Genomic DNA, 11,958 nt, shown 5'->3' on the forward strand with positions numbered 1-11,958 from the left:
ATGTCCTAGTGGAAAGCCCTGTTGGCTGCTCCATGTCCTAGTGGAAAGCCCTGTTGGCTGCTCCATGTCCTAGTGGAAAGCCCTGTTGGCTGCTCCGTGTCCTAGTGGAAAGCCCTGTTGGCTGCTCCATGTCCTAGTGGAAAGCCCTGTTAGCTGCTCCGTGTCCTAGTGGAAAGCCCTGTTGGCTGCTCCGTGTCCTAGTGGAAAGCCCTGTTGGCTGCTCCATGTCCTAGTGGAAAGCCCTGTTGGCTGCTCCGTGTCCTAGTGGAAAGCCCTGTTGGCTGCTCCGTGTCCTAGTGGAAAGCCCTGTTGACTGCTCCATGTCCTAGTGGAAAGCCCTGTTGGCTGCTCCATGTCCTGACACCGTAAATGGTTATTTTTTTATTATTTGCTAATACTCAAGAGTCAAAAGTATTATTTTTATTTATTTTTCATTTATACAGACCAAAGAAATCATATTTTCTATGTATTTTCCAGTATTTTGTAATATGGTCAAGAATATCGTTATCGCAAAAGTACTCGACTCAATACTTGAAATATCGTGATAATCTTTTTAGGGCCATGTGGCCCGGCCCTATCAGAAGGTTAGTTATAGTCAGAATCATGATCATAGTTCATATTATAGGTTTCATGAATTTTAACTTTAACTCCCAGCATACCTGTGTGTTAGCATTAGCCTGCATGTTAGTATTAGCCAGTGTGTCAGTATTAGCCTGTGTCATTTTGTGTCCTTTTCTAGTCATTTTGTTTCTTGTTAGTCATTTTGTGTCTTTTTTTGGTCATTTTGTATCTTTTTTTGGTCATTTTGTGTCTCTTTTTAGTCATTTTGTGTCTTTTTGTGTCTTTTTCTGGTCCTTTTGTTAGCATTAGTCAGTGTGTTAGTATTAGCCAGTGTCTTAACATTAGCCTGTGTCGTTTCGTGTCTTTTTCTGGTCATTTCGTTAGCATTTTGTTAGCATTAGCCAGTGTGTTAGCATTAGCCTGTGTGTTAGCATTAGCCTGTGTGTTAGCTTTAGCCTGTGTGAGGCTGAGTGTTAGAATGTGGCCTCCTGCCCGGCCTGAGGAGGTTTCCCAGGTCAGCTGGTGTGAGTTACAGCTGATGGCTCCCCGGCGATGATGGACGACCCCCCCCCCCCCCCCCCGAACACGCCTCTTGGTGACATCATCAGCGGGCCGCTGGCTGACAGCTGGGGGCCTCCTGTCAGTGTGTGGCCCCTCACAGCCATCAGCCTGTCAGGTCATGTCAACATCCACACACACACACACACACACACACACACACACACTAATGGAGGCCGAGTGCTCTTCCATCACACAGAAATACTTTTTAAATATAATACTGTTTATTCTCAGTCAGGTGTTAATTTGGTCCTGACACAGAACAGAAGCTGATTAATGAGCAGCCGCCTGTCTCTCACCACTCTTTATTTATATAACTATATATATATATATAACTATATATATATATATATATATATATATATATATATATATAACTATATATATGTGTGTGTGTGTGTGTGTGTGTGTGTGTGTAATTTTGTGTCTTTCTTTAGTCATTTTGTGTCTTTTTTGGTCATTTTGTGTCTTTTTTAGTCCTTTAGTCCAACATAAAATGTGATTTTGAATCTTTTTAACTTCCAAAACACTATCATGCTCAATAAAGAATGTTAAATGTGTCAAATGTGACCAAAGGTGTCAAATCTACCATATAAGAGGGTTCCATCCAGTTCTATCATTTGATACTAAATCTATTTGAGCTTGTCTCCAGTTTTACTTGGTATATCATCATCAAACTGAAACTGGCCTCATGGAGTTTACAGCCAGAACTTTAGAGGGAAATGTACAGTAGGGCTCCACGCTGCTTTGTTTTCTAGTCTGGATGATGAAGAAGTCTGAATGATTTGGAGCTTTTGGAGACTTTAGAGGGTTAAACTCCTCCTCCTGCACCTCCTCCTGCTGCTCCCTCTCTGGGTGGACTGCTGAGTGGTGGGCTGCAGGACTCTAAGCCCCCTGCTGCAGGGCGGAGCATCAAACTGTCTCTGCTGGTTGTCACTTGGTGTCAGACGTGCGGAGATCTTATTATCATAACGGCGCTGGCTTCCAGCAGGTTGTTAAATCCTGTAACTGGCTTGTTAAATCTGATGTTAGCACGCCGCCGCTGTCTCCGCAGCGCTGGGAATCAGAAGACGAGCCCCGGGGGACGGGGACATGGGCTGGCAGGGGGGACAGGCTCTGCCAATACTAAGATTTATGATCCGTGGGGGCGAGGACCAGAGACCGCTGAGTCCTGAATGAGCCGTCAGGTACTGGGAGGGATCACTGGGACCCTGAGGGGGCTCCTGTCACCATCAGAGACTACTTTACACAAAGTCTGTTCTTAGAAGAGTATTAGAAGAGACTTATAACTCTGATGGCACATCTGGAGAGTCTGCCACATCTGCAGCCTCATGTTGATGAAGCAGCTCTGAGAGGATCTGCTCCATAAACCTCCTGCTATCAGACACACTGGGGGGGCTCTGACCCAGCACAGGGGACTCTGACCCAGCACAGGGGACTCTGACCCAGCACAGGGGACTCTGACCCAGCACAGGGGGCTCTGACCCAGCACAGGGGACTCTGACCCAGCACAGGGGGCTCTGACCCAGCACAGGGGACTCTGACCCAGCACAGGGGGCTCTGACCCAGCACAGGGGACTCTGACCCAGCACAGGGGACTCTGACCCAGCACAGGGGGCTCTGACCCAGCACAGGGGACTCTGACCCAGCACAGGGGGCTCTGACCCAGCACAGGGGACTCTGACCCAGCACAGGGGGCTTTGACCCAGCACAGGGGGCTCTGACCCAGCACAGGGGACTCTGACCCAGCACAGGGGGCTCTGACCCAGCACAGGGGGCTTTGACCCAGCACAGGGGGCTCTGACCCGGCACAGGGGGCTCTGACCCAGCACAGGGGGCTTCACTGCTCCCACTGCTCCCACTGCTCCCACTGCAACACTGGAGGAGAACCAACCAGCAGCACAGAGACACGACCAGGTGACTGGTGATACTGGTTCATCAATGCTTTACCTGACACAGGTGGGCTTCAGGTCTTCAGGTGGTCCTCAGGTGGTCTTCAGGTGGTCTTCAGGTGGGCTTCAGGTGGTCTTCAGGTGGTCTTCAGGTCTTCAGGTGGTCTTCAGGTGGGCTTCAGGCCTTCAGGTGGGCTTCAGGTGGTCTTCAGGTGGTCTTCAGGTGGGCTTCAGGTCTTCAGGTGGTCTTCAGATGGTCTTCAGGTGGTCTTCAGGTGTTCAGGTGGTCTTCAGATGGTCTTCAGGTCTTCAGGTGGTCTTCAGGTGGTCTTCAGGTGGTCTTCAGATGGTCTTCAGGTGGTCTTCAGGTGTTCAGGTGGTCTTCAGATGGTCTTCAGGTCTTCAGGTGGTCTTCAGGTGTTCAGGTGGTCTTCAGATGGTCTTCAGGTCTTCAGGTGGTCTTCAGGTGGTCTTCAGGTCTTCAGGTGGTCTTCAGGTGGTCTTCAGGTCTTCAGGTGTTCAGGTGGTCTTCAGGTCTTCAGGCGGTCTTCAGGTGGTCTTCAGGTCTTCAGGTCTTCAGGTGGTCTTCAGGTCTTCAGATGGTCTTCAGGTCTTCAGGTGGTCTTCAGGTGGTCTTCAGGTCTTCAGGTCTTCAGGTGGTCTTCAGGTCTTCAGGTGGTCTTCAGGTCACCAGAGTTTGACTTGATCACATGCCAAAGAGCTTGTTCTGCTAACCTCGGTGGCTGCTGCTTCATCACAGCAACAGCAGAAAATAGGGGGAGCAGCAGTGTGAGGAGGAGGAGGAGCAGTGTGAGGAGGAGCAGCAGCAGCAGTGTGAGGAGCAGCAGTGTGAGGAGGAGGAGGAGCAGTGTGAGGAGGAGCAGCAGCAGCAGTGTGAGGAGCAGCAGTGTGAGGAGGAGGAGGAGCAGTGTGAGGAGGAGCAGCAGCAGCAGTGTGAGGAGGAGCAGCAACAGTGTGAGGAGCAGCAGTGTGAGGAGGAGGAGGAGCAGCAGTGTGAGGAGCAGCAGTGTGAGGAGGAGCAGCAACAGTGTGAGGAGCAGCAGTGTGAGGAGCAGCAGTGTGAGGAGGAGGAGGAGCAGCAGTGTGAGGAGCAGCAGTGTGAGGAGGAGCAGCAACAGTGTGAGGAGCAGTGTGAGGAGCAGCAGTGTGAGGAGGAGGAGGAGCAGTGTGAGGAGGAGCAGCAGCAGTGTGAGGAGCAGCAGTGTGAGGAGCAGTGTGAGGAGCAGCAGTGTGAGGAGGAGCAGCAACAGTGTGAGGAGCAGTGTGAGGAGCAGCAGTGGGAGGAGCAGCAGTGTGAGGAGGAGGAGGAGCAGCAGTGTGAGGAGCAGCAGTGTGAGGAGGAGCAGCAACAGTGTGAGGAGCAGTGTGAGGAGCAGCAGTGTGAGGAGGAGGAGGAGGAGCAGTGTGAGGAGGAGCAGCAGCAGTGTGAGGAGCAGCAGTGTGAGGAGCAGCAGTGTGAGGAGGAGCAGCAACAGTGTGAGGAGCAGTGTGAGGAGCAGCAGTGTGAGGAGCAGCAGTGTGAGGAGGAGGAGCAGCAGCAGTGTGAGGAGCAGTGTGAGGAGCAGCAGTGGGAGGAGCAGTGTGAGGAGCAGCAGTGTGAGGAGGAGGAGGAGCAGTGTGAGGAGGAGCAGCAGCAGCAGTGTGAGGAGCAGCAGTGTGAGGAGGAGCAGCAACAGTGTGAGGAGCAGTGTGAGGAGCAGCAGTGTGAGGAGGAGGAGCAGCAGTGTGAGGAGCAGCAGTGTGAGGAGCAGCAGTGTGAGGAGCAGTGTGAGCAACAGTGTGAGGAGCAGTGAGGAGCAGTGAGGAGCAGCAGTGTGAGGAGCAGTGTGAGGAGGAGCAGTGAGGAGCAGCAGTGTGAGGAGCAGTGAGGAGCAGTGAGGAGCAGCAGTGTGAGGAGCAGCAGTGTGAGGAGCAGTGAGGAGCAGCAGTGTGAGGAGCAGTGAGGAGCAGCAGTGTGAGGAGCAGCAGTGTGAGGAGCAGCAGTGTGAGGAGCAGTGAGGAGCAGTGAGGAGCAGTGAGGAGCAGCAGTGTGAGGAGCAGTGAGGAGCAGTGAGGAGCAGCAGTGTGAGGAGCAGTGTGAGGAGCAGTGTGAGGAGCAGTGTGAGGAGCAGATGATGGACGGTGTTGAGCTTCATGCGTCTGCAGCCTGTCAGAGGTCTATTAGAGAAGATTGAGACCCAGGAGTGTGTGTGTGTGTGTGTGTGTGTGTGTGTCTCTCTCTGTGTGTGTGTGTGTGTGTGTGTGTGTGTGTGTGTCTCTCTGTGTGTGTGTGTGTGTGTGTGTGTGTGTGTGTGTCTCTCTGTGTGTGTGTGTGTGTGTGTGTGTGTAGATTGAGACCATTGCTCCCAGAGCCACTCAACCAACACAACCTGCAGAGGTTTACAATCAGAGAGCAACACCTCCATCCATCCACACTGACACACACACACACACACACACACACACACACACACAGACACACACACTACAGCTCACTACAGTGTCATCAAACAGCAGCTGTGTGATGTCATGGACTCTGCAGGTGTCACCATGTCGGACCGAAGCTTCAGACGCAGATTAGAGGGAGGTTAGGGAGGAGGTGGGGGGAGGAGGTGCAGGCTTTAGGCTGGAGGGGGGAGAGGAGGAGGAGGGGGAGGAGGTGCAGGCTTTAGGCTGGGGGGAGGAGGTGCAGGCTGGAGGAGGTGGCAGCTCCTCTGACAGGACCTATTTGTCATCTGCCAGGAGCCCAAATAGCTCTGACTGCAGCACAGATGGATTGTGGGAGAAAAAGTGAGTCCAAGCAGGCAACTAATCCTGAACACACAGACACACACACACACACACACACACAGACACACACACACACACACACACACACACACACACACACACACACACACACACACACACACACACACACACACACACACACACAGACACACACACAGACACACAGACACACACACACACACAGACACACAGACACACACACACACACAGACACACACACACACACACACAGAGAGAGACACACACACACACACACACACACACACACACACACAGACACACACACACACACACAGTGTAGTTAGTGAATCAGCTTCTCTAAACGACTCAGAGACTCTTTACAGCAGAGGTTCTCAACATGGGGGTCCCGACCCCAACTGGGGTCGCAAGATGATTTCTGGGGGTCGCTGAATCATTTTAGAAAAATATAAATGCACAAAATTAATATTAAACTAGAAAATGTCCTCTGGGTAAATAGTGAAAGGGCCACGGGGGCTACTGCCGGTGTGTGTACACTATGATGAGATTCTTCAGAGATTTCAAACAATTAATACTAGTAATGTTATGATACTATATTATATACGAGGAGCACACCTACAACAAGCATTCCTCTTCAAGTATTTATTTATACAGCAACCTATGACCTTTAACCTCAAAATGTGTGTGTGTGTGTGTGTGAAACGTGTATATGGAGGAGTGTGCGCGCTTACGCACACATTTGTGTGTGTGTGTGTAGCGAAAATCGCATAAAGTTACCTGTGTGTGTGTGTGTGTGTTTGAAGCATGTGTGAATTCTTCCTGAACGTCTCCATGTTTTTGGTGAAGAAATAGCTTCATAAGAGCAGTCTGAAAATCTGTTAAATAAGCTTTTCTACAGAAATCTTCCTGCGTTTTTAACATGGGAGCCAATGAGGCTGTTGGTGGTGTTGGTGGATCATCTGTGCGTCCTACGCCCAAACTATAACTCTGACAGCTTTACCAGAGGATTGTGAGGGAGAAGACTAATTTTCCTACGTTTCTATGTATAAATTATTTCTGTAGAGTGGAATTTGCGGCCTGGAGCGCAGTTTTAAAATTTATTTTTTGACAGTTTTTTCTCTCCCTCTACACTCTGGTGATGATGTCACACACTGTGACACGAACATTCCGTGCAATACACACCCATTATAATCTCAGAATTTCTCCAAAAATGATCATGGTCATTGAACAGGGATTGATAAAAAACTATATGACCTATCGAAACGTGGATTAATACACCGATACACAAGACTTGTGTCTACTGTTTAAAGTTTAAATGGAGTCTCTAGGTGAAATTATGCCGGAGAAGTAGACGTTTAAAAATCTCCAATTATTGTTCTTTTTTCCTCATTTTCTTTCGGCCGTCCCATTCACTTCAATGCAAAATTTTGGGCAATTTTTCGCGACGTAAGTCGCGAAAAAATTCGTATTCCGTAGAGAAAAGTAATAGCACACCGATCCCGATCAAACCGCACGTTTTGATATATAATTTGTCCTGCAACTCTTCAAGTTGTAGGACTAGTATTGGACGAAATTGCGTCCGGAAGAGGAAGAAGAAGAAATCCACAGTATAACAGTAGTGCAGCATTGGTCCCTAACTACTGGTCCCTAGCTGTAGGGACCAGTAGTTAGGGACCAGTAGTTGTAGGGACCAGTAGCTGTAGGGACCAGTAGCTGTAGGGACCAGTAGCTGTAGGGACCAGTAGTTGTAGGGACCAGTAGCTGTGGGGACCAGTAGTTGTAGGGACCAGTAGTTGTAGGGACCAGTAGCTGTAGGGACCAGTAGCTGTAGGGACCAGTAGCTGTAGGGACCAGTAGTTAGGGACCAGTAGTTGTAGGGACCAGTAGTTGTAGGGACCAGTAGTTGTAGGGACCAGTAGCTGTAGGGACCAGTAGTTGTAGGGACCAGTAGCTGTAGGGACCAGTAGTTGTAGGGACCAGTAGTTGTAGGGACCAGTAGTTGTAGGGACCAGTAGTTGTAGGGACCAGTAGCTGTAGGGACCAGTAGTTAGGGACCAGTAGTTGTAGGGACCAGTAGTTGTGGGGACCAGTAGTTGTAGGGACCAGTAGCTGTAGGGACCAGTAGTTGTAGGGACCAGTAGCTGTAGGGACCAGTAGCTGTAGGGACCAGTAGTTGTAGGGACCAGTAGCTGTAGGGACCAGTAGCTGTAGGGACCAGTAGTTGTAGGGACCAGTAGCTGTAGGGACCAGTAGCTGTAGGGACCAGTAGTTGTAGGGACCAGTAGTTGTAGGGACCAGTAGTTGTAGGGACCAGTAGCTGTAGGGACCAGTAGTTGTGGGGACCAGTAGCTGTAGGGACCAGTAGTTGTGGGGACCAGTGCTCGGTGCGATTGCCCCGAGGCCCTAATGACATCATTTCAGACGGGGGGATGTTTTAGTTGTTGTCTGCTTCATTATTTCTCCAGAATGTGAGTTTGTGTGATTGTGTTCAGTGAACACAGCAGAAAAAATAAACAAACAAGAACTGTGACGGTCAAACATGCTACATGTTCCATTAGGGGTCTCATTATGGGGTCTCATTACATTAGGGGTCTCTGACAGGTTGAGAACTACTGAGGTAGAGGATCAGATCATCTAATAACCTTTGATCATCTGATCATCTGACTGTTGTTGTTCTCACCTCACAACAGCTGAAACTAGTTCAATGTTTCTGATTAAATGGACGACAAAACTTCTCACCTTCCCAAACCCAGATTATACTTTAACCCTCTGAGGTCCAGCAGGTTTAGGTTCTAATGAGTCAACGTCCTGCATTAATGTCTGTGTTCAGCATCTTCCAGTCTGTCCTACATCACTTCATGGTATGGTACATCAACAAGTATAAAGCTGCCAGGAACCCAAAATACAAACAAAAGACACAGGTTTCTATGGAAATGTACCTTCTTTTTTTCCTCCAACAATTTACACACAAAAAACAGCAGAAAAAATAATAAATAATAAAACTACAAAACTATTTGCATGTAAATTAAAAATAGTAATAGTTTTCATTGTGGAAAGAAAATTCACATTTTAAAAATGTTCTAGAAACATAAATGTGACACAGTGAAAGCTCCTCTGATTGAACTTTAACTGGCTTTCAGCTTGTTTACATATCAGATATAAATAAAGTTATTACTGTGAATAAAACAATAAATAGATGGACTCCAGAGGGTTAAACATTAAAACAATAACACAACACAATCATAAGAATCAGTCAATGTTTCTCTGTTCCCATGTTAAATACTGTTTCTGTCTGTTACAGACACACACACACACACAGACACACAGACACACACACACACACACACACACAGACACACACACACACACACACACACACACACACACACGTGCAACCCCCCAGCTTGCAGTGATTTGTTCAACAGTAAATGTTTGTCTGAGATGAATCTGGAGCTGCATCCCAGCTGACAAATGAAAGCAGGAGGAGGAGGAGGAGGAGGAGGAGGGGGTGAGGAGGAGAAAGGGGGGAGGAAGAGGAGGAGAAAGGGGGGAGGAGGAGGAGGAGGAGGAGGAATGTGTAGAAGTGGAAATGGAGTGATTTTATTGTTTGTCACCTCGTGGTCACGCTTTGTTATTGGACGCTAATTAAAACGGCAACAATCGTGACAATTGGCAATTAAAGAGTTGTGAGAGAGGTGATGGGATGAGCTCAGCATGAAGTGTTCTTCATCCCTCCTCCTCCTCTCTCTGCTCTCATTAGGGAGACAGAGTGCTGTCTGAGGAGGAGGAGGAGGAGGAGGAGGAGAGATAAGCTCCGCTACATGGAAACATTTAAATGAAGAGCAGCTCCTTCATGTCGTAGTAAATCTTCTGCTGCAGCTTTCAGCTGGACTCAGTCACATCAGGAACAAGACTTGTTCTCATATATTCCTGCTGGAAGCTTTTTATTCTCTTATTATTGTCTCAGTAATAGTCAGTTCAGACACATGTGCATGTTTAATAAAATTATCTTTATTTGTCATTTTAAACAGGTACAATGAAATTAAGTGCATTCCTTGTTCAGTGCAAAAGTAGCAATAAATAAGTAAAAAGTCACTAAAAGTGCATAAAAGCCTCCCACATGTCCCCCATACACACCCACTGTTATCAGGTGTAAAACATAGAGCTATGGTCGCAGCGTTCACTGAGATAATTAACGGCTGTTGGGTAGAAAGTGTTTTAGACCCGTCTACACCAGGACGCTGCAGGGGAAAACCACTAAATATTAATGTGAAGCCTTTCGTTTAGACGGTGACGTGTTTTTGGGTCTTAAAAACGTTAAAATGTGCCTCCAGAGTGTAAACTGAGATCCTCTCCTCCGACAAGACACAAAACTCTGATCTGATCTGCTCACGTCACGTATGTGTTTACGTCACATACATGCTCCAGGACAGGAAATAAAGAAACGTGGGATTATTTCCATGGTGGGACCTTCAAGCTGCTCTGGCAGCTCTAATAAACTTACAGGAGTCTTTCCACCAAATGTCCAGGATATGTACAGATAGTATTAGTGAACAGAGAAGGATCTGGAATTACCTCCATCACATTCTGGATGCAGCGATTGGTGGGAGGAGCCAGACGGCTGTGAACGAGACCTGGGAGATCTAGTGATGGAGGAGAACTTTGTGGAAGGAGGAGTAATGGCCACAAAAAGACAAAAAATGACAAAAAAAGACACAAATTGACCAAAAAAAGATGCAAAATAACCAAAAAAAGAGATGCAAAATGGCAAAATAAAGACAAAAATTGACCACAAAAAGACAAACTGACAAAAAAGACACAAATTGACAAAATAAAGACATAAAAATAACACAAATTGACCAAAAAAGACTAAAAACCAGCCAGAGGGCTTTGGAGGAGACCTGTGAGATCTAGTGATGGAGGAGAACTTTGTGGAAGGAGTAGCTGATGAAAACTTCCACATGGCCAAAGATGCTCTTATGGCTTTAAGTGATGCCGCCTGGCTGCAAACAATCACATTCACACACTTTAGATCACCGTATCAGCAGATTTCCTCCTGGAAACACTCAATAAACCAGGAATAAAAAGTGAAGACGAGACGCCACTTTAGTCTTCTGTTAGACCGTCACCATGGAAACGGGCCTCAGTCTGTTTGTCCTGTTTTATGGATCTGTGTGTCCGGCCTGATGGCAGCAGGTCAAACAGTTCCTGTCCTCCCTCATGTTGGTGAATGAATCAGATTATTAGAGAGACGTCTCTCTCAGGACAGACTCCAGCTCGTCTTCTTCTCTCTTTAATGACTCATTTCATTGAGTTTAACTGTCCTGTTCATGTTTTGTTGCTGTTTACTGTAGAGATGTTGTGTGAGAGGGACCCCAGCTAACACTAAACTATAATATATGATTATAAGATGATATTTCATGTTGTAGCTGTGAGGCTCTGCAGCAGATTTAGTGGAGCTCCAATGCAGATTGTCTGCTCTGTGTGAGCATCATCAAACACCATGATGGATACACAGCTTATGAAATAAATAAATAAAAACACTTGCTCCTCTTTCTCCCTCCTGGATCTGTCTGATGGATCTGTGAGATGATGTGAGGAGGAGACGAAGAGGAGCAGGAGGGATGAAGGCAGCCAGGAAACAGACACAGCCGTGATTTATTAGCTCATAAAAATTCTGCCTTTGTTATTCCCTCATTTTTATATGTGAAGCTTATTAAAGAGCACACCTGCCACAGTGTGTGTGTGTGTGTGTGTGTGTGTGTGTGTAGCTTCCCAGAGTGTTAAAGTGTGTTTCTTCATACTATCTGGTGTATCTGTGTCCTCAGGCCCCGCCTCCTGCTCTCCCCGTGGCCCCGCCTCCTGCTCTCCCCGTGGCCCCGCCTCCTCTCAGCGGGTCTTCAGGACTCGCTATAAGATGGTGACCCGGCCCGGCTCCACCCACTACAGCCCGGCCCAGACCTGGACCCAGACCTGGAGGACCAGGAGGATCCAGTCTGCCAGGTCCACACACACACACACACACACACACACACACACACACTATTATCACTGCTGACCCAGGTTAATATGAAACATTTCGGGTGAATTTCTCCTTCATCTGGAGGAAAAAAACCACCAGAATAATAAATAAATACATGACCTGATAAATTAATTAATAATGAATTCAGTCTCTAAT

The 11,958-nt window shown here is 47.8% G+C and overlaps 1 protein-coding gene across 1 annotated transcript in view; it reads left to right on the top strand.

Moving 5' to 3' along the window:
• zc3h3 (zinc finger CCCH-type containing 3) overlaps positions 1-11,958 on the top strand; it is an 80,310-nt gene that overhangs the window by 33,031 nt on the left and 35,321 nt on the right. Inside the window, exon 5 of the mRNA XM_059341154.1 lies at positions 11,609-11,783. Coding sequence (XP_059197137.1) covers positions 11,609-11,783 — 175 coding nt within the window. The remainder of the gene's footprint in view (positions 1-11,608; positions 11,784-11,958) is intronic.

The sequence above is a fragment of the Centropristis striata genome, chromosome 9, assembly GCF_030273125.1.
Source record: "Centropristis striata isolate RG_2023a ecotype Rhode Island chromosome 9, C.striata_1.0, whole genome shotgun sequence".
In the NCBI taxonomy this organism is placed as follows: domain Eukaryota; kingdom Metazoa; phylum Chordata; class Actinopteri; order Perciformes; family Serranidae; genus Centropristis; species Centropristis striata.